This window comes from Ochotona princeps, chromosome 17 (assembly GCF_030435755.1).
Source record: "Ochotona princeps isolate mOchPri1 chromosome 17, mOchPri1.hap1, whole genome shotgun sequence".
In the NCBI taxonomy this organism is placed as follows: Eukaryota; Metazoa; Chordata; class Mammalia; order Lagomorpha; family Ochotonidae; genus Ochotona; species Ochotona princeps.
The window spans coordinates 21,479,560-21,505,379 of NC_080848.1; the positions used below are offsets into that span (position 1 = coordinate 21,479,560).

The 25,820-nt window shown below is 57.8% G+C and overlaps 1 protein-coding gene across 12 annotated transcripts in view; it reads left to right on the plus strand.

The window, feature by feature from the left end:
* Nucleotides 1-25,820, plus strand: part of CACNA1G (calcium voltage-gated channel subunit alpha1 G) — a 60,978-nt gene continuing 35,158 nt past the window's right edge. For 3 of the 12 annotated variants that reach the window (XM_058675728.1, XM_058675729.1, XM_058675733.1), the window contains exons 1-9: nucleotides 4-1,014; nucleotides 7,830-7,942; nucleotides 8,052-8,185; nucleotides 8,518-8,615; nucleotides 10,521-10,680; nucleotides 10,792-11,092; nucleotides 11,203-11,295; nucleotides 13,665-14,448; nucleotides 16,030-16,409. In XM_058675728.1, the coding sequence (XP_058531711.1) occupies nucleotides 774-1,014; nucleotides 7,830-7,942; nucleotides 8,052-8,185; nucleotides 8,518-8,615; nucleotides 10,521-10,680; nucleotides 10,792-11,092; nucleotides 11,203-11,295; nucleotides 13,665-14,448; nucleotides 16,030-16,409 (2,304 nt within the window). In that variant the 5' untranslated portion in view covers nucleotides 4-773. Of the gene's footprint in view, nucleotides 1,015-7,829; nucleotides 7,943-8,051; nucleotides 8,186-8,517; nucleotides 8,616-10,520; nucleotides 10,681-10,791; nucleotides 11,093-11,202; nucleotides 11,296-13,664; nucleotides 14,449-16,029; nucleotides 16,410-25,820 lie in introns of all 12 variants that reach the window. The other 9 variants (XM_058675727.1, XM_058675725.1, XM_058675723.1 and 6 more) reach the window with 6 other exon arrangements.

A 25,820-nucleotide genomic window follows, 5' to 3' on the forward strand; every position in this document is an offset into this window, starting at 1 on the left:
TGTGGTGTGCGCCGGGCTCCTCGCCGCCGCTTTCGCTCGCTCGCTCCGCGTCTCGGCGGGAGGAGGCGGCAGTGGCGCCGGCGACAGCCCCGGCAGCGGCAGCCACCGCGGCGGCCGCGGCATCTCCGCCTCCCCCCCCCGCCCCGGGACGGCCCCCCACCGCCTCCCCGCCCCCTGCCGGCCCGGGAGCCCGCCGCGGGGCGGAGGAAGGAGCCGCCCCCCGCCCCCTCCATACCCACCCCCCAAAGAGAGCCCTCTTCCCCTCCCCCTCCCGCCGCCACTGGCGCTGAGCCGGGGCAATGCTGACCCCTTAGATCCCGCTCCAGCTGCTCGGCGGGGAAGAGGGGGCACCCCTCCTCGGACCCGCACCCCTGCCCTCCACGGGGTGCCCCCTTTCTCTCTCCTGGTCTCGAGGCTGCTTCGCCGAAGGTAGTCCTGAACCGGAGGCTGAGCGCGAAGCGAAGAAGCCAGAACAAAGTGAGGGGGGAGCCTGCCGGCTGGCCCAGGGGATCACCCCGGGGGCCTGGGGGAAGCGGGACTCGCGCCCGAAGGGGCTTCTCTGTCACCCGGGGCCCCGCGGGCAGCATGCCCCTGCAGGCAGGGGGAGCTGGGCTGAACTGGCCTTCCCGGGGGCTCAGCTCTCGCCCTAGAGCCCCCCAGATGCGCCCCCGCCTGGGCCCCCCGGTGGCGTGAGGGCACCTCCTCTGAGGGGCGCCGCTCGCCCCTCTCTGGGCCGCCCCGGGGGCTCCCCCCCACCCCCGGCTGGCCGGAGGATGGACGAGGAGGAGGATGGAGCGGGCGCTGAGGAGTCGGGACAGTCCCAGAGCTTCACGAGGCGCAACGACCTGTCGGGGGCCGGGGGCCAGCCGGGGCTGGGGTCGGCGGAAAAGGACCCGGGCAGTGCGGACTCCGAGGCGGAGGGGCTGCCGTACCCGGCGCTGGCCCCCGTGGTTTTCTTCTACTTGAACCAGGACAGCCGCCCGCGGAGCTGGTGTCTCCGCACGGTCTGTAACCCATATCCTTCGGGGGCACGGCGGCCGGGTGATGGGGTCCGCAAGGGGGCGGGCCGCGCGCCGGAGGGGACCGAAGGCCGGGTGAGTCGGAGAAGTCAGCGTGCTCTGGAGGGGAGGGGGCGGCGAGGTGGGGGTGCAGGCGCGAGCCCGGTCGGGTGGGCGCCCGGGGCGAGCCCCGGCTCGGTGCACACACCTCGATCCTCCTTGGAGGGGGAGCTGGGATCCAAGCCAGCTGGAGAGGGAGACGTGCCCCGCGGGCGTGCGGCTGGGCGCCCTCCAGATGCGGAAAGAGGGGTGTCGTCCCCCTCCAGATGTAGGCAGCTCCAGAAGCTGGGCAGCTCCACTCCACCCGTCGCCGCCGCCGGTTCGGTCGCTGGGTTTGGTTTCCGAGTTTGGGTGAGGTGGGGGTGGGGTGGGGAGGAAGCTGCGGGGACGGAGGGGGGGGTGGACCGCAATCTCCCGGGTTTCCCTCTTGCCCCCGCCCCAAAGTTTGCGGCGGATCCTAGAGTACGATCCTTCCCTGCCCCCCTTCCCACCCACACACCTTGGTTTTACTGACCCAAAGGGATTTCTTGGGGAGGGGGGCTGGACCAGGTCCTATCCCCCACCCCTCCTTCGCCCCGCGGGTTGGAGGCACAACAAGGAGATTCCGGCGGCGGCTGATGTCAGGGGCGCAGAATGAGAACAAGATGTGGTGGCTGAGGAGCTGTCTGCCCCCGGAGCTGGAGCGGAGCCCCTTTCAGCCAGAGCCCAGCGCCGGAGGTTCCTCCCCTCCACCACCATGCCTGACTCGGTGCGGGGTGCTAGAATGTTGGCTGAAGAGTTTTTAGATGTGTGTGTGTGTATGTGTGTGTGTGTGTTTATTTATTTATTTTTTTAGAGCTTTGTCAAGTGGGGGATGGGTGCCAGCAGGTCCTAGTAACCCCTCCCATTGCGCACACATAGAGGGCCCTGGCTAGCGACCACAGCCCTGAGAAAGTATTGGGGACTCTGGGAGGAAGACTGTCCCACGACCCCAGTGTCTCCTCCATGGAAGGGTTCAGGCCCCCAGGGAGAAGGGTTTGGCGCTGCCTTTTACCCTCTGCCTAGTCTGGAGTGGTGGTGATGGTGGTGGGAGGGGTAACCCCAGCCCTCTCAACCTATAGCATGGGGACTGCCTGAGTGTTGCCCGGCCCGCAGGGAGGGAGGGCCAGGTGGCCAGAGGGATGTCCCTGGCCTTGCCATCCAGGTCATGACAGCTTCCAGGTCAGAGCGTCTTTGGGCCTCAGGGTGGGAGACTCCAGTCCCCCTGAAAGCCTCTGAGAACCCAGCTGGGACTCTGCCTTGGGGTGAGGGGGGGCTGCAGGAATCTTGGCGCCCGCCCTCATTCTGCAGCTCTGCTGCCTCTAGTGCGCAAAGCAGTCATGTGAACCTGGGTCCCCCCATCCCCACCCTGCACACCATGGGTCTTTGGGAAGCTCCCCGCTTCACACCTTGTTGCCATGCCCTGATCCCTGCCCCATCCTCCCTTCAGCTGGAGAGAGAGAGAGAGAGAGAGAGAGAGAGAGAGAGAGAGAGACCCCTGGCATTGCTGAGTAGGTCTTCCACACATCCTAGGCCCCTTGCTCCCTGGCAGAGATGGAGGTGAGGAAGGAAGGAGGCTGAGCAGGATGCACCCTGGGCATCCCTCTTTATCACGAATCATCCACTCCTTCCATGATAGGGGAAAGCACCTGCCCTTCCTCTCCTCAGGAGCTCCCAGGGGAGGTGGAGGCCTCTGTGTCTCTTCCACTTGCGTATTTCCAGGTGCTTGTGAAGGTCTACAGTCAGACTGCCCCCTGGAGGAGTTCTGGAAGGGGGGTAGTGGCCAGGGTTGGAACCAGAGAAAGGTAGGAGCCTAGAGCTCACCTTGAGGGGCAGTGATGGAGCAGGGAGTGGGGATCTGGTGGGTGAGGACAAGCACCTAACATAGTCTGGGGTGACCATGGGCGAGTTGGAAAGAATTTCTTGACAAGGAGTTGGCCTAAGCTGTGTCCCCCTCCTACCCAGGGACCAAAGGAAGGCCCAGTTCACAGCACAGGGGCTCTGGGCAACCTCCTAGGCCCTCTTCTTTCTCTTTTTGGTGTCTGTGAAACCTCCTTTGGCCCCACTGAGGCGAGGTGGGACGTGCCTGGGGGACATAAGGACACTCCCCACCCCCACCTGCCAACCAAAGCTGCTGAGACTTTTCTTGGCATGGTCTTCCTCTCTGCCTCTTCTTCTTGCAGTCTGTTTAGGAGACCAGGTTTCCTAGAGAGGAGATGAGGACCCAGATAGGTAGTGAATGGTGTGTGTGCGTGTATGTGTGTGTGTTGGAGAGGATGGGAAAAAGCCCACAGTAAGTGTCTGGCCCTGGGGAGAGCAGGGGTGCTGGCTATGGGCCTCTCAGGGCCAGAAAGCTGCACCCCGCCCCCCCCCCCCAGGTTAGCAGGAAGTGAGCCGGCCTCCCCAGTGAGTGTTTCTCCAAGTGCCAGTGAGTGCGGCCGCTCCCGGAGGAAGGAGATCCTGAGCATTCCCTCTGGGCGGCGGTTGTGTCACATCTGGAAGTTTGTGTAGGAGTTTCTCCAAGCCTAGAGCCCAGCGCAGCTTTTTCTCATTTGGAATAGGCTGGCATTTGGGATGCTGAGAGAGAGAGGAGAAAGAGAGAGAGAACTGGGGCCAGAGGGAAGAGGGGAGCCTGCCAGGGGCCGGGAGGGGGGACGGGCAGCAGGCAGGGTGGAGAAGGGGGAGGCCTGAGCGGTAGAAGCCCTAATGGCTTCCAGAAGTGAGTGTGAATGTGTGCCTGTGCGTCACTGTGTGTGTCTGAGCGTGCGCCACTCCAGGAGAAGGGGCACCAGCAATTTCTGGAGCCTTCTTTGCCACCGTCCCAGGGTCCTAAGTCTTCCTGTTTTCTCTTCCCTGGCAAGAATTCTCCATTCCTGCCTTCAGAAGAAAGAGGAGGGGAAGGACTGTTGTCTTCCGTTAGTTCTCTTCTGTTTCTAAAGCCTAGGCCCCCCCCCCCCCAGAGGACAATCTAGGAAGAAAGGCTGGGGATGGGGGCTTGAAAGGAACTGCTGAAGGATGGGCAGGGTACCCCTTGGCACCCTCTCTGTCTTGGAGTCCCCTTTCTTTCGGGTCATACACTCCCAAGCCGCCCCCATACTGCTGGGGGACTCCCCTGCTCCACACTACTGCCAATTGGAGCCATTCCTGGGACTGCCCTGACTTCAGGTCCTCCCCAGCGCCCCCGGGCCACTCCCATCCCGGCTCTCACCCTGCCCTGGCCGAGGCAGGCAGGGCGGCGACAGACACAACTGCTCACACGCACAGACATGCGCGTACACACACACTCACACAGAGTCACAGACATTTGAATCAGATTTCTGGCCTATTTCCTCTCCCTAGGATTCCAGCAGGCCGGCACTCCATGTGTCTGTCTCAGGTCTCTGGCTTGGGTGGGGCCGACTGCCTTTTTTGCCGGCTTCAGTTTCCAGCTCAGCTGGCAACCTCTCTCCTCACTCCTCCACACTGGAGCTGGCAGGGCTGGGGGTAGTCTGGCAAGCAAGCTTCCAGGAGTGGGGCTTGCCTGGGGGAATCCCCCTCTCACCTCCCTCCCTGCCCCCAGGGGATGGTCAAATCCCTGGGCATCCGCTTCTTTATGAGGATGTGTGTGGCAAGAGCTTGCCCCCAGCTCACCTCCTTGGCTCTAACCAGAAGGCCAGGACTCTTGGGGCCAGCCCTGCCTGCTTCCCAACACTTCTCTGTCTCACATTTCCACAGTCCTAGGAGGTAATGAAGCAGCTGGGGGCCTGCTTCCCATCGTGGCTCAGGCCCAGAACGAACTCCTACCCTCCTTGCCCCCAAGCCCTGTACCCCAGAGGTGCCCCAGCCCGCTTCCTGCTCTCCCCACATCCCTCACCCTTCTAGCTGCCAGGTTGGGCAAGGGCTCCATGGAGATAAGGCCCCAAGAGAGAACCCATTTGTGGAGATAACAGCTAGCTCTGTCTCCCAGGAGGAGGCCAGGGAGGGGGAGGGAGAGGGGGACTCGTCTCCCTGCCGTTTCCTTTTTCTCTTGTGATGGTGGGTTGTAGGGAGAAGAAAGATGCTCCCCTCTCCTGCCCCCATCCTTTGGGATCCACTCCAGCCTGGACAGTCACCATGGCAACAGTAGACATGTGACTGCACAGGTCTCTCATTGTCACTATGGCAACCACTGTCCCCCGTTCCCTTGGTTACCATGGAGATCTGTCACATGGTTTCTCCCCAACCTGATAACCTGTGGGTCTCCCTGCTTCCGCTTCCCTGTACTGAGGATAAAACAGCAGCCTGAGCAAGGAGGATCGTGTGTGTGTGTGTGTGTGTGTGTGTGTGTGTGTGGTAGGGGTAGTGTCGGGTCTTTTTAAGTACCATGGCAACATATCCACACCACCTGGTGACACATCCTCTTGTTGTCATGGCAACAGAAGAACATCACACAGTGACATACTGCCTTGTTTCCAAGGAAACGAGTCCTACCGTGAGAAGGGTGAAAGGATCCCCTCCACCATTCATTCTTCCTCTATTCAGGTTGTCCTCATTTTTTTGGTGCCTTGGTCTGGTCCCTGTGTGTTCGTGCTTACCTTTAGTGGAAGGGGAGAGGTGGAAAGCAGGGTCACTGTACGTTAGACAAAACTGATTGCCGAGCTCTTGACAAGGGGCTGTGGCGATTGAGATCTGGGCATGGGGTGGTTTGGCATGGTAGAAACAGGTAAAGGGAGAGGACGGAAGAGGGACAAGCTTTTCTCTCTGGGGTCACTCCACTCAGGCATGGAGTGGTTTGATCCGGTAAGAAAAGAAGTGAGGACAGGAGGGAAGAGGGACTAGCTTCGTTCTGGGGTCACCCCATCACGCCTCAGCAGGTGCAATAAGTTCATCAGTGTGTAAGGAAACATGAATGAATTGCGTGTGGACAGGGAGACCTATGATTGATCCCTTCATTCATTCTTCCCATGTATTGATCATCGGCAAGCTGCCAGGCACTCCTTGGCACTCTGTGGGGGGCACAAAACTATGTGTGCAGGCCCTGCTTGCCAGGAGCACACAGCTTGGCCAGGGAGATTGGACAAGCACATGTGACTGCGCTGTGGTGGAGTCACTGCTGGGAGAGGGGTCCAAGCAGCTGTTGCAGAAATCCGACTTTATAGGACTACCCACCTAGACAGGTTTGTTCTCATGGGCCTTTTGCACAGCCTCTCTCCCTGCAGGGTGAGGGAAGAGGGTGCCTGTGTGTCCTCCCCTCTCTCCTGGGTGATCTCTGGCTGACCCTCTTGTGGGCTGGGCTGGGGCTGCACTCAAGAAAACAGCTCCATGGCAACTGCACCACTCTCCTCACTGTCAACCTCCAGGCCCAGGGCTTGCCCTTGTCTTCTCCTATGGGAGTGGAGGAGGTGACTGCTAGAGGTGGCTTTGGGACTGTGGGGGTTGCAGGGCAGGTGGAAGGCAGGGATGGGACATAGAAGGCAGTGGTTCTGGTGCAAAGTGGATTTGTGGGGATGGGGCTTTGGCAGGGACTCAGGGCAGAGCTGGGGCTGGCTTGGACCAGCCAGGAAGGGAATGTCATCCTGCTGGTTTTGTCACACCTTCTTGCTCCAGAAGTAGGTAATGATGGGGAAAATTCCATCTCTTGGCCCGACCCCAAAGTGTTGCCTGGTGGATCACGCAGGTGGGATGGAGTTCTACCATGGTTCCTCCCACCTCTACTCTCCTGGCTGGTTCCCTCATCCCTGACCCCTGCTCCCTACTGGTTTCTGGCCTCTTTGCTCTTCCTAACCCTATCATGTTTTCCATGAGAAAGACGGGAATGCTTGGTCATTTATTCATGACTCCAGTGCCTGGAACATTCTAAGATCCAAAGGCCATGTTGTGTATTCTGTTGCCAATGGGCCAGAGTAGAAGCTGCCGGCAAAAGCTTTGAGGTTTGGGAAGAACACTCCTCTTCCCTTTTGCTGTTTTGGTCTGTGTAGGCTGGAGGCCACAAAAAGGTGTGACAGCATCATGGCCTGTGTGCACGAGGTTTGTCCATCCTGTACAGCATGGGGCTTCTGCCCGCATGGGGACTGGTGTGTCGTGGGTTCTCAATATTTAGGCAAATAGTTGCATCTGAGGGTTTTGAGTGGGGATGGTCAGGAGGCTGACAAGAGAGAAAGCCTCATGCTCCATGTGGTGGCAGAGGGCACCGCAGCTCTGCATGTGCTTGTCTGTGTCTGTCTGGCCCTGGGTGGTCCTGACAGCTCCTTTGATGCCTGCCAGGGGTGCAGAAGCAGGTGTTGTGGATCAAGAGCTTAGAAAACTCCTGGCTTTGCAAGTGACCTTCGGCACACGACTGGGGCTCAGTGGGCCTCCGTGTCCTTGGTTGGGTTCTAGGAAATCAGCCGAGTTACGGTGGCATTGTGTGAAGGCGCTTGGGAAACTGTAAGGAAAGCAGGATCCGACTGTGGGTTTGTGTAACACATTCCCATACATCATCTCATTTGCTTCTCACATCCATCCTGCGAGGCACGGAGAGAAAATTCAGATTCAGCCCCAAACCCATGGTGTCTGGCATTTCCACCAGTACCATCGATTTTATTCCGTACATGGCTTGTGCAAATAGTCAGGGTATTTGTGGCTTTTCCTGCTTGGTAGATGAGAAAGTGGGATCCAGAGAGGTGGTAGGATGGGCCTGGCAAGGGGGGCTGGGCCCTCCCATCATGTCTGGCTTGTGGGAGGTCACCAAACATTGGGTGTCGGAGTAGGACTCTAATTGTGGCCCCAACCAGCCCTTTCCTTGACCCAGCCTTACCTGGTTTGAGCGTATCAGTATGCTGGTCATCCTTCTCAACTGTGTGACCCTTGGCATGTTCCGGCCTTGCGAGGATATTGCCTGTGACTCCCAGCGCTGCCGAATCTTGCAGGTGGGTGTGTACTCAGGGCCTTGACCCTGCTGGTGGGTGGGAGGAGCTGGAGTAGAGGGACAGGGATGCTCCCCTCCCTGGTTTCAGCAGCCTCTTGTCACCATGCCAGGCCTTTGATGACTTCATCTTTGCCTTCTTCGCGGTGGAAATGGTGGTGAAGATGGTGGCACTGGGAATCTTTGGGAAAAAGTGTTACCTGGGAGACACTTGGAATCGGTTGGACTTTTTCATCGTCATCGCAGGGTGAGAGCCTGGGCTGGGTGTGGGAGAGAGTGCAGAATGCACCGTATCAGCTCCTTCCCAGGGCTACTGTTGCAAGACCTAGCTCTGCCTGCTCCCTGGCTGGCCGCTGAGGCTATCCTGCTCTGAATCCCCAATCTCTGCTTCTGGCTTTCTTTCCTTGAGGGAAGTTGCGCTTGTCTGGGTCAGGGGATGTGGGGAGAGGGGATGATCTGGCCCCACACAGAGCCAGATCTTCTGTCCTGGTGGAGGACAGAGAGGAGCCCCAGGCTGTTGACCTCTCACCCCGTTGTGACCTCAGACTCACAGGTCTTCCCCTGGGCTTTTCCCTGCAGGATGCTGGAGTACTCACTGGACCTGCAGAACGTCAGCTTGTCAGCAGTCAGGACAGTCCGCGTGCTGCGACCGCTCAGGGCCATTAACCGGGTGCCCAGTGAGTGACCCCCTTGGTCCCCAGCCCCTGGACAAAGACCTACCCATCCCCTAAAGAGGAGATGGGGACACGGCTCACCCCTTCCCACCACATCCTCACCTGCCCACTCACAGACCCTGGCAGAGAAGGGCTCCCTGCTCATCTGTGCACCCCCTCCTTGCTTTAGTCTGGCCTTGGATCAGAGTCCATGGGGATGTCACAGTGGGTTTTGCCTTTTACCTGCCAACCTCTCTCCCAGGGGAGCAGGGGCAGCTGAGGATGGGGTGAGAGGCGAGAGGGGTAGTGCAGCGGCCCTTCCTTCCCAGCCCAACCAGCTTTCTGGCCATGCTGAACATGACTTCAGCCACTCCATGCCTTGGCCTCCCAGCTGCGTCCCCTTCCTCCCTGCCAGCCCCTCCCCAGCCACTGCAGTCACCGCCGGGACCATTATCTAAATTAAACTGCAGTGGCTTCTGGAGCCAGCGAAGCTCTGCCAGCCCCAGCTTCCGCACCCGCTCCTGTGCCCGCCCTTGCTCAGGCCCCCTGATAACTCCCCAACCCACACATGCTGCAGGTGGGTCCCCACAATGTCCCTGGGAGTGGGGTGTCTGACTGTGTACCTGATGTAACTGCAGTCCCCTTTGCTGTATGCTTGTGTGTGTGTGACAGACGCAGCTGGCTGTGGGAGAGCAAGATTCTTCCCCCTCCTCCTCTTCCCTATGGGCTGGATGTTTTGGTGTTTAACAGGAGCTTCAGAGAAGGGGCAGGGCTTCTCCCGCCCCAGGTGATGGCTGGCAGATTTATAGGCCTCTGTCTAACCACCGGTATAATTCCCTTAATGCACACCCAGAGGAATTGATCTTGGTTGGAGCACAGAGGAGTGAAGGGGGAGATGACGGGGAAGAAGGGGGAGGACTGGGTGAGAAGGCTGGGCAGGCAGGGGCGGGGCCAGGGCAGCCTCCGCCACCCAGAGGGTTAATTAGTTGCTGCCACCTAGAAGCTTTTGCCCTGGAAAAGGCATGGGGCCAAGGTGCTGTGGGGATCCTGGGGGTGGAGACCAACCATCGGAGAAAGAGACCTGTCTGCTTGGCAGGGCCTTCTAGTCTAGGGGCTGGGCAGCTGCTAGACTGGGAGGGAGAGAGAGAGAGGGATTCCTCACGGGGAGTTTGAGGGGGTTTGCAGCGGCTTTCCCTACCAAGCGGGTGGAGTGGTTCATTGATGAGTTCCCGAGCAGACAGTGTTGCATCTCTTCCAGTCCTGCTTTTGGGATCTGGACCAGGAAGGGTTGGGGGACTCAGGAACCATTGTTCAGGACAAGGTCTCTTGGCCCCTGCTAGGGAGCTGCCTGTCCAAAGGGTGGGGTTCTTGCCTGCTAATGTCCCCTCAGTGGTTTGGTACCTTGCTTTCCCCAGTGATCCCAGTGGTAGTAATTGAGAAGGGCCCGTAGGAGTGAAGGAAGCTGGAGTGTGGGAGTGTGTATGTGTGGGAGTGTGAGTGGCTTAGTGTGAAGGTGTTGGAGGGCTGTATTCAGAAGAACCAAGCCTGAATCTGAATCCTGATATGCATACCGACCAGCTCTGGGACCCGGGCTGCGGGGTGTCATTTCTGTGGGTCCCAGTCTTCTCTTCTATGAAGTGGAGGTGATGTCTTGCATATGTGGTAGGGCTTGGTGCATGGAAACTTTTTGGAAATTACAGTCATTTGGTCAGCTGATAATGGTGCCCTGTACCAATTAACATGAGAGAGGGATCATGGAGAGGGGCTTTTGGGGAGCTTGAGCCAGGCAGTCTCAGCCCCCAAGTCCCTGTTGACCCCCTCTGGGAGTGCTGCCAGGCCTGCCAGTGGCAGTCAGCCCAGTCTAGCCTGACTGGTCTGGACTGGTGCCCCAGCTCTCCAGCTCCGCAGCGTGGCTTCCATCCCTTACAGGCATGCGCATCCTGGTCACCCTGCTGCTGGACACGCTGCCCATGCTGGGCAACGTCCTGCTGCTCTGCTTCTTCGTCTTCTTCATCTTTGGCATCGTGGGTGTGCAGCTGTGGGCAGGGCTGCTTCGGAACCGATGCTTCCTGCCCGAGAACTTCAGCCTGTGAGTGGCGGATGGGGTGGGACATTGGCCTGGGCTCACCTGCCTTGCCCACTCTTTGGGCTGGCTCTCCCTGTCCCTGGGCCTCATCTGTATCCTTCCCACATGCCGCAGCCCCCTGAGCGTGGACCTGGAGCGCTATTATCAAACAGAGAATGAGGACGAGAGCCCCTTCATCTGCTCGCAGCCGCGGGAGAACGGCATGCGCTCCTGCCGCAGTGTGCCCACCTTGCGTGGTGATGGTGGCGGTGGCCCACCCTGTGGCCTGGACTACGAGGCCTACAACAGCTCCAGCAACACCACCTGTGTCAACTGGAACCAGTATTACACCAACTGCTCTGCGGGGGAGCACAATCCCTTCAAGGGGGCCATCAACTTCGACAACATTGGCTATGCCTGGATCGCCATCTTCCAGGTGGGGCGGTCTGGGCAGGGAGTGGTGGTCTTCAGGGTTGGGACAGGGGTGGAGGACCCTGCAGGAGGCATCTACATCGCGAGTTAGTCTGACCCCTGCCGCCTCCCCAGGTCATCACACTGGAGGGCTGGGTGGACATCATGTACTTCGTCATGGATGCCCACTCCTTCTACAACTTCATCTACTTCATCCTCCTCATCATCGTGAGTGACCCCTCTGGGCTCCAGGGAAATAAGGGGTGGAGGTGGGGTCCTGGAACATAGGTGAGGGAAGGGTTACTCAATCTAAAGCTGTCAACTTACGTGTAGGACGAGTCTTAGCGAGGGGGCATGCATCTGTAGTGGACAGGACAGGGCACCAGTTGAAGAGCAGGAGGAGGTCTGATGTCCTTGGGCCAGCATTTGCACCCAAGCCTCTGCCCTTCATCATTACAGTGGTTATTACTTAACCCAGGTGCCACTGTGTCTCCCAGGGAGCATCTGAAAATGGCAAAGGGTGGTTCTGTTTTTATACTAGAAAGGGGGACAGTAGCCACTGGCTTTTTGGGGGGAGAAAGGGGTGTTGGAAATGTTTGCAAACAAAATTGTTCCACCCCAAATTCTGACTAACATAGGGAAATGCTGTGTGAGCTCTTGGTCTTTCCAGCTCAGAAATTCTGAGATGGTGAAGGCAGAAGATACATGTAGAAGCAGCCATATTTAGTTTTAATCACTGCCATTCATAGTTAATAACTTATTTTACAAATTTTCCTTCTGTTTCAAAGGCAGAGAGACATAGACAGAGATATTCTGTCCTCTTGTTCACTCCCCAAATGCCCCAACAGCTAAGGCCAGGCCAGGTCAAAACTAGGAGTCCAGAATTCCAGCTGAGTTTATTATGTGGGGTGGCAAGAGCCAGCACCTGGGCCATCACCTCCTGCCTCCCAGACACATTAACAGGAAGCTGGATCAGAAGGGGAGGAGCTGGGACTTGAACTTGCACTCTGACAGGGGATGTAGTATCCTGAGCAGCAGCAGTTTAGCCTGCCGTGCTCAGCTAACATCTAGTGAGCACTTGGTGTGTGTCAGCGCACCTAATCCTCTCTTTGGTCCTATGGCTGTGTCTCTTTTACAGAGGAAGCAATTAGCATTTCCATGTGCTTTGCCTAAGCTGTGGATTAAACTTGCCGGGTGGTGGTGGCCTGCGGCTGTGTGCTGTGACATCCACAGCCTGCTTTATCCCCAGTGTCCCCTGCAAGGTGACTCGTGCAGGAATTATGCCCTCTCCGCCTTTTGGGAGTGAACTTAAAGTCCCAGAGGGTGGTCACTGGGCCGAGATGAGAGATTAAGTGGCTGCAGCTATGCATTTCATCCCAGGCTACCAACTCTGAGTGCAGCCCTCCTCCCCTGTCACCGAGAGGCTGAGGACAGGGCCAGACAGAGGGGATAGATACGGAGAAGAGCTTTAGATTGACTAGGGAACTAGTTTAAGTGCCAGAGAGAGGTGGGGGACACAATGAGACAGTGGCTGGTGAGAGAGACCTAGGGTGGGCCCCGGGAAAGATCAATGCCTCTTGGGCCTACTTCTGTCATTTTCCCTGATGTGGAAGAATGCCCAGTCTGGCTGGAGGAGCCTGTCCCCTCGCTGGCCCCCGGCTGGGGTGAGCTGTGAGGCCAGTGTTGCACTGGCTTGCTCACTGTGCTACTCTTCCAGGCCTGGGGGAGGGGAGCGGAAGCAGACAGGGAGGTAAGGGGCTCAGTTTTTACCCTCCCACACACCCCCGGAAAAATCTTCCCAAACAGCTCTCTGGAATCATACTAGTGAAGCTAATTATCATAATTACTAGGACATGATCTAGAAAAAAAAAATCTGCTTTGTCACCATAAATATTCATTTTCTTCATTTTGGGATTTTGCCCAAGCAAGGACTGGCCGTGAATCTTGGGGAAATTGAGGCATGGAGGTCCAGGAGAGGGTGGTCAAGTCAGAGCAGCAGCTTGGCTGGCCTGTGGGGTCCGGGCTTGAGAACAGACAGTAGCACAGGATCTCCATCTTTAGACGAGGTGACATAGGTTGGGCTGTCACCCAGGTCACACAGCTAGAGCCGGAACGGAAGCAGGAGCCTGGAGAACCACGTCTGAGCCAAACTTTCCGAGGCTCGATCCCACTTAGACGCCACGTCTCCCCAGTTCACTCCTGTCCATGGCCTTCGCTGCCCATTGGACAGAGAAGCTCGGGGGCTCCCCGGATAGGCACCCTCTGAGGCAGGGAGCTTGGGAGGTGACCTTGCAGGATGATGTCATGGCCCATAAGAACTCCGAGGGATTTCATCGAAGTCGTCCAGGCCTCAGCCTTGAACTGCCTTAGCTGTGTCATTTGGGGCACTTTCCTTGGCTTCTTTTGGAACCCCAGGTTCTTGGCCTCTCAGGTGGAGATTATGATAGCGTCACCTCCTGGCTGTCAGGAGAATCAGATGAGATGACGCCGGGAAAATTACCAAGCCCAGTGTTTGGCACGCATGTTTCCTGTATGCGGCAGCTGGCATTGATTCAATTTCTTCAGGACATCTCCTCTTCCTGTCCCCACCCCTACAGGTGGGCTCCTTCTTCATGATCAACCTGTGCCTGGTGGTGATTGCCACACAGTTCTCAGAGACCAAGCAGCGAGAAAGCCAGCTGATGCGGGAGCAGCGTGTGCGCTTTCTCTCCAACGCCAGCACCCTGGCTAGCTTCTCAGAGCCAGGCAGCTGCTATGAGGAGCTGCTTAAGTACCTGGTCTACATCCTTAGGAAGGCAGCCCGTAGGCTGGCCCAGGTGTCTCGGGCAGTGGGCGTACGGGCCGGGCTGCTGAGCAGCCCAGCACCTCTCGGGAGCCAGGAGCCCCAGGCTGGCAACAGCTCTTCTCACTCCCGCCGACGCCTGTCTGTCCACCACCTGGTGCACCACCACCACCACCATCACCACCACTATCACCTGGGCAACGGGACGCTCAGGGCACCCCGAGCCAGTCCAGAGATCCAGGACAGGGATGCCAATGGGTCCCGCCGGCTCATGCTGCCACCACCCTCAACACCCACCCTCTCCAGGGGCCCTCCGGGGGGTGCCGAATCTGTGCACAGCTTCTACCATGCTGACTGCCACTTGGAACCAATCTGCTGCCAGGCACCCCCTCCCAGGTCCCCTTCAGAGGCATCAGGCAGGACTGTGGGCAGCGGGAAGGTGTACCCCACCGTGCATACCAGCCCTCCGCCAGAGATGCTGAAGGAAAAGGCGCTAGTGGAGGTGGCCCCCAGATCTGGGCCCCCCACCCTCACCAGCTTCAACATCCCACCTGGGCCCTACAGCTCCATGCACAAGCTGCTGGAAACACAGAGTACAGGTGAGAACTTGGGGCTGGGACCCGGTGGGTGTTCCGGAGGGCACTGAGGGTGTACAGTCGGAGTGGCCAGGGCTCAGGCTGTCATCCTGCCTCTTGGGGCCTTGGCACTTTCAGTCAATCACATCACTTCTTTAATCTCTGGTTTCCCATCTGTTCCAATGGGACCTCAGTTCCTGCCCTGGAATCATCGTAGCTGTCATGCACTGAGCACCTGCTGCGTGCTCGGCCCTTTGCTGTTTGCAGTAAGAGCTCCTTGTTGTCCGTGGCCATGCTGCCTTGGGCTTTGCAGGCAGAATCCTGCTGTGTCCGCTGGACGGCATAGGTGGTCAGCTGCCAAGACCTCTCTCGTAAGGATGAGGGCAGGAGCCTTAAAGATGTAGCACAGCTTGCTCAAGGTTATGCTGTTGGTAAGGAGTGGACTCAGGGCTGGACTCTGGGGCCCCCTCTGTACTCCCCTGGGGTGTGGAGGTATGGCTAACAGAGGAAATGGCATGTGCCTGAGCCCAGCATCGTGACCCCCCACACTAATGGACTCTCATAAACCCATGTCTCATTCCCTCTGGGCAGAGACCTGGAGCTCAGAACAGCAAGTCTTTGAGGTGCTGGGCCAATGGCTGCAAAATCCAGGGTTGTAGGGGAATGTCAGTGAGACACATAAGGTGATATCTTGGTTGGAAGTGACCAGCGCCGCTTGGCAGACAGGTTCCCTGACCTGTTCTTTCAGGAAGAATTGGCATGTGTGAAACAGTGGGGATACTCTTGGGGATGTTCCGTGGGCTGGGAAAGGAAGGTGCTATCACAAGGTGGAGAGGGAAGGATTTGCACACAGCTCCTCGATCACCTTGTTAAAGGACATCATGAGCATACCCGCTGCCCTGGCCTCGTGTGCAAAAGGCAGGACTGAGCTCATCCCCTGGGTCTGTGGATGCTCGGAGCTGCCCCTCCTGGGCCAGCAGGGGAATGGCATGTGTGACTGCTGTTAGCTGGGTCCTGAGCCTGGTATCTCCACTTATCAGCCTTAGCTGAGGTTCCTCTCAACTCTGGGATTCAGGGTCAGAGCCAGAGTTAGGTGGGCGTTGACATCTTGGGATAGGTGCTTTGTTGTGTGGGTACATGTTTATCACACACATGGATGTGCTGTGTTTTCCTGTGGTATATGCACATGGTTGTTGTGTGGAGTTAATTGTGTGTGTGTATTGTGGAGTACCAATATTGTATATGGGTATGTATATATCTGTGTGTGCCCATGTGGGCAGGTGTGTCATAGATTCCTTGGGAACTGCTACTCCAAGCAGCTTTGAAGAAAACCTGGCTTCCCTGGACCACACAGATGGCTTGGGCTCCTAGGACGTAGGAGCTGTCCAGGACCTCAGAGGATAGACATCAAATCCGCCTGTCTACCTGAACCCAGGGGACACTTGGCATGGACTCTCCAACCCGCAGGACATTCAACATCCTCACCCACTGAGTGCCTGGCACTCCCTACCCATTGTAACAACCCAGCATGCCTGCCCTCACTGTGGGCATCCTTGGAGGCCAAGGTAGCCCAGGAGGGTTCTAAGCTCTCCTCTCCTATCCTAGGCACCTGCCAGAGCTCTTGCAAGCTCTCCAGCCCTTGCCTGAAGGCTGACCGTGGAGCCTGTGGTCCTGACAGCTGCCCCTACTGTGCCCGGGCAGGCTCAGGGGAGGTGGAACTCGCTGAGCATGAGATGCCTGACTCGGACAGCGAGGCGGTATATGAGTTCACACAGGATGCCCAGCACAGTGACCTCCGAGACCCCCACAGCCGGCGGAGACGACCAAGTTCAGGCCGAGAGGCGGAGCCCAACTCTGTGCTGGCCTTCTGGAGGCTCATCTGCGACACCTTCCGGAAGATCGTGGACAGCAAGTACTTTGGCCGGGGAATCATGATCGCTATCCTGGTCAACACACTCAGCATGGGCATCGAGTACCACGAGCAGGTAGGGAGCAGGCAGAGGCAGTCTCTGAGGGTGGGGGTCTGGGACAGGGGGCCAGGGCCTGCCCTATCTGGGAAGGCTTCTCAGAGGAGGTGGGCTTTGAAGAATGTAGACAAGTGGGGAGAGGCATGTCCTAGGAGGCAGATGGGGTCTTTGGAGCAGGAGTCATGGGGTGGGGTCTTGGTGGTCCCCGACATTGATGTGAGGTGTGAGTGGCTGGAGGAAAGGAGGCTTGGTGGCTATGTCTGATTGGATTGAAGACCTGCTGGACTGGGGGAAGGCGGTCTTCCCCCGGGTCTGGGAGCCCTGCTGGATGGGAGTACCCAGCCCGGCGAGGGGCCTTGAAACCACCGCCGTGCAGGAATCCTTCTGAGGAGCAGGCTGTTTGGTCAGGAGAAGAGGCGGCTCAGCAGGGCCCTGCGCACTGTCTTCAAATATTTGAAGGGCTGTCATGTGGAAGAAGGAGCATCTGGGCTGAGAGGCCAGGAGGCTGCAGGCCCTCCCAGAGTGGTGTGGAGGCAGAAGGTGGACCCCGCTGGTCCCTTGCTGGCACACCCTGGACTGCACCCATATTAAGGGGTCAGAGCAGGCACCCCGGGGCCTCACCCCCAAGCCTTCCCCCTTCCCATCCCCCTTCCCCAGCTTCCCCAGCTTCCTTCTGAAAGTCAGTTTTGTGCCCTGGCATCGCCTGGGAAGGGAGGGCGCTACGGGCAGGTGCTGAGTTCAGGGTCCCACTGTGCCCTCCTTCTCTGCTGCTGGCCCCTCTTGGGTGGTCTCATCTTGCTGGCGGGAGGGAGAGGGCAATGGTTCCGCCGACTCTGAGCTTTTCTGACTGGGAACTGGGACTGTGCACCCCAAACTGCAGAAAGAAGTATAAGGGGATCGGAAGTATGGGGCAGGGCTGCCTGTTGGCCACAGCACATGATGGGAAGGGATGGTCTTTCTGAGCAGGTGGGCTCACCACCACCACCATGTAGGGCAGGGTACGAGTGTTCAAGGAAGGGGGATTATAGATGGAGGCTGGGTCTGGAGCAGTCAAGGAGGCCTGGAGCCCCCCATGTTGATGCCCTCCACACTGATGCCCCCCCAATGGCCCCTACACTTGCTATGTTGTGAGCACCCAGCCTTGTCCTGCAGGGGGACAGCCCTAGCCTTTGATCTCCATCTCCCCGTTGATTTCCCTTCCTTTTGCCACAGCAGCCTCTGGCCTGGTGGCTGTGCCCCATTCCCTCCCTACTGAGGCAACACGAGTGGGTGAGATGGTGGCTGCTGTGCCAGCAGGTGGGCGCTCATGGCACTGCGGTGGCCATGTTGTGTCTGAGCTGTATGGGACATGGGCCAGTGTGCACATGTGGCTCTGCCAGCTTCCTGGAGCGAGGTGCTCCACTGTGCCAGGCTGCTGGGGCCGGTGGTGGGGGAGCAGCAGTTTGTGCTTCCGTGACCCAGGGGCCAGCAGCACCTGACCTCCCGCCACCTTCAGTGACCTCAGTCTGAACCTCAGCATGCTTCCCCCCTACCGCAAAGGTTCAGCACCCTCCCCATTGTCCCCAGCGTGCACCCAGCCGTCCCTGGCCCGCCAGCTGCTGCTGCTGCTGCTGCTGCTGGAGCTTTGATTGTCCTGGGAAGGAGCTGAGTCACACAGAGCTAGGGCACAGGAAGCCACCCCAAGGGAGAGAAAATGAAAGCTCACCCAAACCCCTACAGAAAGGGGGAACAGTCCACAGCTCCCCACCCACCCAGCCAGACCTCAGAGGCAGGGAATCCTTGCCCAGGGGTCACCCAGTTTTCTCCAGTGAGTTTGTCCCAATCCTGACAGCTGGAGGGTGGGGGTAGGGAACGGGAGTTGGGCTGGGCAGGTGAGCTCTGCTGGGAGGTGGGAAGAGGCCCTGCCATGCAGGCACTGCGGCGTGAACGTCCGCCATCTGGGCCCCCCTGCGTTTGAGCAGGCTGGAGGGGAAGGGAGCAAGGAGACACGGGGTGCTGAGTACGGAAGGAGGCAGAGGCCCAGGAGGGCAATGGGGACACCGAGGGAGACAGACAGAGGCGGAAACATAGAGGAAGAGGCCAAGACAGGAGAGAGAGGCAGAGGTGCAGAGAAGGGACCAGGGCCGATGGGGATGGGAGGTAAAGATGGAGTGACAGGGGAAGGAGTCAGCCTGGGGAGACCCAGAGGCAACTGAGGACAGATAAGGCAGAGAGGGAGTGCGTGCATCGGGATGGAACCTACCTGTAGGAGAGAAGTGACGCGTGGCCACAGATACTGCCGAGGCTCTGCCCCCACTCCTGCCTTCCCTGCAGTGCCATGAACCAGGCTATAGATGGTGTCCGTTGACCCTGCTGCCCAGCACACTGGGGGGCACTGCACGCAAGGGGTGTCCTCCACTCCCTGGGCCAGGTCTTTCCTGGTGTCATGGTGTCCCTCTTGCTCCTCTCCAGCAACCACTGGACCCAGGGGGCACCCAGCTGCAGCTCCCCTCCTCCCCGAGGCTGGCCCCATCCCGTCCCCTTTCTCCTGCTTTCCCTGCCCTGCCCTGTTTGCCACCAGCTGGTGGAGGACTGGCAGGATTGGTTTACCCAGAAGGGCCAGTGAGGGAGCTGGGGAAAAGGATGCTGAGGACAGCAGTGTGAACCCATTTTAGGCAGGGCTAGCAGTATGTGCCGAGCCACAAGGGGGCAGTACCTGGCGAGGGGCCCAGAATCTGTGGGTTCTACACCAATCCATGTGTGCTTGCATTCTACCCATGTCTTAGATGTCAGAGTTGGGCCCCAGCAGGAGCCTGCTGATAGCTGTTTAACATCAGCCCTGAAAAGGCAAACAAACCCAGATTGGGAGTGTCTGCCCATTTCTGTGGTGTAAACGTTCCCACCAAAGCCAAGTTTGAGCTACTGTGATAGACCTGGGATGAGATGTACTCTGAGTGAGTGCAGAGGAAGAATAGAATGAAGCCAGTGGAGAAGTGAGGGTCAGGGGTCATTGGATGTCTCAACTGAGCAGGGTGCACAGAAACCACAATGGGCTGGGTGGCAGGTGGCAAGAGTTGAGTTTAGAGAGTCAGACCCTGAGGGCACAGGAGGGAGTCTGGATGTTGTCCCTAAAGGTTTTACACAGGTCAATAAGAGGTCTGTGTTTGCAGGTCAGTGAGCAGTCTGTATTTGTGCTGGCAAAAGCCTTCATGGTAGAGGGCAGCCAGTCACAAGAAGAGCCGAGACAGGAGGCAGTGAGGCCAGTCGGTTCTTTACCACATCCATGTCCCTGGAGAGGAGAGGCTGGGAAGGACTAGCAGGTGGCTGCCTCTGCAGGACTCCACACCAGCTGACGTCTGGATGAAGGAAGGGGCAAGGATGACCCCTGGGGTTCTGCCTGGGGTTTGAGCAGATTTGGATGGGGACCATCCTGGACCCCCTGGGGTGGTACCATATCTAGCAGACTGCCAGGGTTCCAAGAAGAGGTTGTCTTGGGACCTGTCTCCCACCTGGAGTTGTGTTGGGGCCAGGCCCCAAGAAGGGTGGGATGCTTCCTGATGTTGCTTACCTGGCTGTGGCTCATGAATGAGGAACAGGTGTTAGCCTCTTCTTCTGGAAGAGGGATGCCAACAGATGGGGAGCCCAGTAGCCTCCTGGGATTCAGCTAGCAAGATGGGGAGGGTCCAGGGCTAGGAGAGCCTGGGGTGGGTGACATGATTCTGTTCATCACTCAGAGACCGGTCCCTCCTGTCACTCTAGATAGGCATCCTAAGAAGGTTTCTATTTATAAGTGAATGAGGTTGGCAGCTCGAGGAGAAGCATGCTGGGACAGGGAGGGGAGATGGTGAGGCGTGTGGGGGGTGAGTTCAGCCGTGGTGAGTCTTACCATTCCAAGAGCTTCCAAGACTGGGCCACAAACCTTGTGCCCTGAAAGTGCAGACACTCACACACTCCGGTGTGGCCATGGAGAGCCTGGCCTTAGGCCTCCCGGGGAGGAGCCCTGACTGAAAGCTGGAGCTGGGGCCAAGCAAGGCTCTTGTCAGAGAGTCTTTCAGGTCTTGGGTGGGGGGTGTTCATGTTTGCTTAGGCATTTTCTAGCTGCAGGCTCCCACAGTTCTGCAGACACTGAGGCTGTCCTGTGCACAGCGTGCTAGAAGCCCTCGAGGATTCCAGAAGGTCACTGGCTGGCTCTCCGGCAGCACCCAGCATGCGTAGGTGGTCCTGGGAAAGCCGTTTTGTCTTGTGGATGATCACACAAGATGCTGTGAGGGTGGCCTCCAGAGACAAAGCAGAGGTGTTCACACACCCAGCTGGGTGAGGGGTTAGCACCGGCCCTTTGGAGGAGGTGGTTTTTTAGAGGGACCTTGAAGGATGAGTGAGCTTGACAGGGTAGAGCAGAGATCTAGTTGCAAGAATTGGCAGGGGGCAAGGAGGATGATGCCAGTAGCCTAGCTACAGAATGTACAGAGAGCCCATGAGACACTCTAAAAGGGCATGGTGGCCCCCTCAGCCCTTCCCATCCCTTAATGTTGGAGCCAGGGTTGGTGGGGATGACATTGAGTCCAGTCCAGCAGTACTGAAGGAAGCCTGAGCTTCAGCAGGTGCAGGCTGGTGGGGGGTGGGGTGGCACAGCGGTGATTCCTGGTGTTCAGAGGCAGTAGGGGTGGAGAGGAGGCCAAGGAAGGCTGTGGGCGGGACAGTACGTCCACCAGCAGGTCGGAGCACCAGGGCACCTGCCAAAAGGCAGTAGTAATGCTAGATAACCCAAGGGCTGTGCGGAGCCAGGGAGGTGCGAGAAGGGAGGTCTGAGAGAAGAGGTGAGAGCCTGTTTGGGAGGTGTTGTTTGCCATGGCTATGGGCCATGGTGGTGGGGATATCGGGCAGGCACTGACTCTCTGGACCAGGAGCCAGGGCCCCCGAGAGAACTTGTTTAGCGTCCTCTACACCCCAGTGACAGCTGGAGCGTGGGGAGTTGGGGGCACTGGAAAGAGGGAGTGGGCTGGGGGAGGGGTGGGCTTAAGTGAACTCTGAGGAATGTTGGTGTGAGAAGGAAAGGCAGTCTTAGGAGGGGTGAGGGGGGCTGGCACAGGGTCAGGGAAGCCAGGCCAAGCAGGGCATGGACCAGGGGGGCTGGGTATAGGCTCGGAGTAGTCCAGGCATCCAGGAGGAGGAGGACAGGAAGCATGATTCCTGGGGGGAGCTGGAGGCTTCAGTCCTGCTTGGGGGAAGAGAAGAAAGGGAAGGACTCAGGCATGACTGAGATAAGGGCCCAGGGAGAGTGGGGGCAGGGATCAAGTCCAAGTGCAGGTGAGGAAGGGGCCAGCTGCCTTCCCCTTCTGGGAGCTGCAGAGAGGGATGAGCAGGATGTGGGCTGCTGCCGAGCTGTTTAGGGGAGGGGGGTAGGAACAGGGGCCCAGGAGTGGGCGGGGCTGGAGGCAGCTCCTGGAGGAAAGAGTTGGAGCTGAGAAGAGAGGACCGTGTGCACCACCAGCAGGCAGCAGGCTGCGCTGGGGCCCCCAGTGGGATCCGTGACCAGTCAGCACTCTCTGGCCGCGCTCAGCAATTCTGCAGCCACAGCACACAGCCAGAAGCTAGGGGCTCACCTGGGCTGTGCAGGGCAGCAGCCTACAGACCATGACCACGGGAGGCTGGCCTTTACCACATTTTTATTTGGTTATGTATTTATTTGAAAGGTAGAGTGATAGAGAAAAAAAGAGAGTGTGACCTTTCATCCATGCTTGCAGCTCCTCAATATAGCTAGGACTGGGCCAGGCAGAAGCCAGGAGCCAAACAGAACTCCATCCGGGTCTCCCATGGGAGTGGCAGGAGGCCACATACTTGAGCCATCCTCTGCTGCCTCCCAGGCATATGAGCAGGAAGCTGGATTGGAAACATGCAGCTGAAACTCAATCTGGTATTCTCATGTGAGAAGCCAGTGTTGTAGGTGGCAGCTTAACCCATTTGCACTGTAGTACCTGGCCCCAGGACATCCTGTTGAAAGTCCACCCTGGGTCCAGGCTAGAGGTGGCCCAGGTGGGTGAGGGCCAGGGTGGCAGCTCCAAAAATTTAAGTAGCAGTTGCCTTGGGTGGGCTGACCAGAAGCTAAGCTAGCACCAAGGCCCTCTGGGCCTACTTGGCTTACATGTATTCAAGGAGAGTAGGGCTTTAGGGAATTGGGTGGCAGGGAGGGGGGGTGCCTGGGGTGAGTGACTTAGGCCACTCTTTGGCATTGCCCCTGGTTTAAGAGGCTTGAGGTCCCTGTGACACCTAATAGGAGACCCAGTGGGTAGGAAGGTACTGGAGGGGAGTGTGCTCAGGGAGGTGAGAGTCCCAGCGGGCTGTGGAATTTCACAGCCTTTACTGTCTTGTTCTGCAGAGCAGCCTTCTGGGGAGGTGGTGTTACCCATCATGAGGAGCGGAGGAGGTGACTGGGGCTCAGTGAAGTCACACAGGTGGGAGTGTGGCCAAAGTTGTCCGGCTTTTGGAGTTCTGTCCTGGCTCCAGGCTTCCTGGAGGTCCCCTGGTGAGGCCCTCACACTGTCCCCCTGCCTGTACCCCTCTGCTCAACTAGCAGCAGAGGTGGGGTGTGAGTCAGTGAGTCCAAATGGGGAGCAGAGATTTCAGCATCAGTGGAGCTTCTGGGAGCTGAGCAGAGGGGATTAGACAGGCTGGGGTGACCCTTAGCAGCCTCTGCTCAAAACTGACCTGGTTTGGCCACCCCCTCATGCCTTCCCTGACAGAGCCAGCTTCCAGGTCCCCTGCCTGGACTGCCACAGTATCCCCTTATTGGTCTCCATCTTTCCCCTCGAGCTGTCCACATACTGCTGCCACAGCAGCCAGATCCATCTTCTTAATACTCTGCTTTGCACCTCTCTGCCCTCCCTCCCCCGGCTCCACCCCCAAGAGCTGTAGTGGACAGAGGCAAGTCCAGCCTGAGACAGAAAGAGGCTTCATCCAGGCCAGTCTGCCCAGGTCCTGCCAACCTCACAGGCTCGTATCCCCGCAAGGCCCTACCACACCTCCCCCCATTCCCCCCTCGCACCTCTTCGTTTGCCCGTCAGGGTGCCTTCTGTGGGCATTCTCTTCCTGCCTCCTCCTGGCTGATTTCCTCTGGGTTTGGTCTCAGTGTGGGACCTGGCTGCACCTGGCAGACGTGCAGCCCTGTGGGAGGCTGGCTTCAAGGGCCAGCTGAACTTGACCCTGGCCTAGGGAGGAGTCACAGCCTTTACTGTCTTGTTCTGTAGAGCAGCCTTCTGGGGAAGTGGTGTTAGCCACCATGAGGAGCGGAGGAGGTGACTGGGGCTCAGTGAGGTCACACAGGTGGGAGTGTGGCCAAAGCTGTCCGGCTTTTGGAGCCTGCTGGGCAGCCATGCCCTGGGCTCCAGGGGAGACCCTAGTGTAAAAGAGAGAAGGAATCTCCTGTGTGCTTCCCCAATGCTTACAATAGCTTGGGCTGGCCAGGATCAGGACCTGGGAACTCCAGCAGGTCTCCCACGTGGATAGCAGGGACCAAGCACTTAACCCATCACCTGCTGCCTCCCAAAGTGTGCATGAGCAGCCAGCTAGATTGGAAGTAGAGGTGGGACTGCAATCCAGCCATCGAAGGTGCTCTAATATGAGGACCTGACCAACGTGCCGCAGTGCCTGCTCTGTGCTGGGAGCGGCTAAACAGCTAAATGGGGACACAGTGGCTGCAGAGTGAAAGCCTGAGGGGGAAGGGCAGGGATGTGGGAGAGTTATCATCAGGATTAGCATGGAGAAGAGGCCTGTGGCCTCTCCAGGGGAGAAGTGCAGGATGCCTTTCCCCAACTTAGAGCAGCCTCCACTGGGCCGTGGCATCTGTGGACAGCAGGATATACACAGTCTAGACCAGAGGAAGGGCTCAGGAGTGGGCGAGGGGAGGTGCCCGCCTGGAGGGCTTGTGGATGTTGTATGGTTTGGACATGAGGTGGAACAGGTGTTGCAGAAAGGGTCCTGGAGTGAGAGGTGAGTGGGAAGGGCACCAAACTGGCCAGGTACCTCTGCTGTGGCGCTCCAGCCCTCCAGAAGGTGCCTGCACTTCTCAGAGCCTGCAGGTTTGGTTGGGAGCAGAGAGGTGCTGCGAGGCACCATGGAGGAAAGCACTGTGCCAGTTGCTGCTGGCTCCGGCCGTGCCCCTCTGCAGCTGCTGCTGCTGTCCCTTAATTACGGCTCTGTTCCCCAAGGGCCCACTGTGTTGCTGAGATTGTCTGCGGGTCTCGTGCTGCATTTGCAAAACCGTCCCAAGCCTTCGATTTAGTAACTTGGACAGGCCTGTCTCAGGGAGAAGGTTCCCCACCCCCCCTTGCCACTTGGGTCGGAGGTTGAAGAGGTTGGAAGGAAGGGGCATTGTCCCTAAGAATGTACAGTCCATGAGGGTGGAGGAGAAGCCAGGGCTCCCCCTTCCAGGTGCTTCTGCAGAGCTGCCTGGTGGGCAGGGTTGGAGCTCCAGTTGTTGCTGCACCCCGTCTTCTGTGAGGACAGATAATGCCAGGAGCCCCACCTCATCATGCTCTCTGGTGCACCCTCTGGTGGTGTGTGGGTGAGCAAGTTGTGCATGCATCGGAGAGCCCCCAACCCAGACTCTCAGGACCAATGCTGATCACATCAGGGGTGAGGCTGTCCCGGCCATACACCCACAGAGTGGCTATGCTCCAAGATTCACCAGTGGAGGAGATTGTGCTTTCAGTGGATCGGTGTTGCACTAATTTTTGTTTCTAGAATTTTTTTTTTAAGTATAGTTTGAATAGCTCTTGTCTATGATGCTTGCAACCAGACATGTTTGATACACTTTTTTTTTCATTTTTGCATTTTTGCTCCTGCATGATGAGAGAGCATAAGAATGGGCCCATTCATCGATGTTTCATAGTCCAGAATTCATCAATGTTTCATAGATGTGTAGCCTGAAGATCCGTTTACATTTTTAGTGCATCTGTGTTTGACACTTCAAGGTGTGGGATTTTCCACTTGAGATATCACATTGGTGTTTATGAAGTTTCTGAATGTGGATTTCAGATTTTTGTATTAGGAGTGCTCAATCTATCTGATTTGTATACCATGAAATCTGTGCATTGTATGACTCAGCTATACTTTCACACACCAACTTATTTCTTCCTATATATTTGCTTGTTTCAAGATTTGTGTATTTACTTACTGTTTTGAAATTATGGAATGGGGGAGATCTTCCATCCACTGGTTTATTCCCAAAAGGGCTGCAACAGTTGGAATGAGACCAAACTGAAGCAAAGGGTTTAGAATTCCATCTGGGTCAGTCACAGGGGTGGCGGGGGTCTAAGCACTTGAGCCATCTTCCACTGCCTTCCCAGGTGCATTAGCAGGGAGCTGGATTGGAAATGGAATAGCCAGGACTTAAATCACCATTCTAGAGGCAGCATGCTGGTATCAAGCAGTGGCTTAACCTGATACAGCACA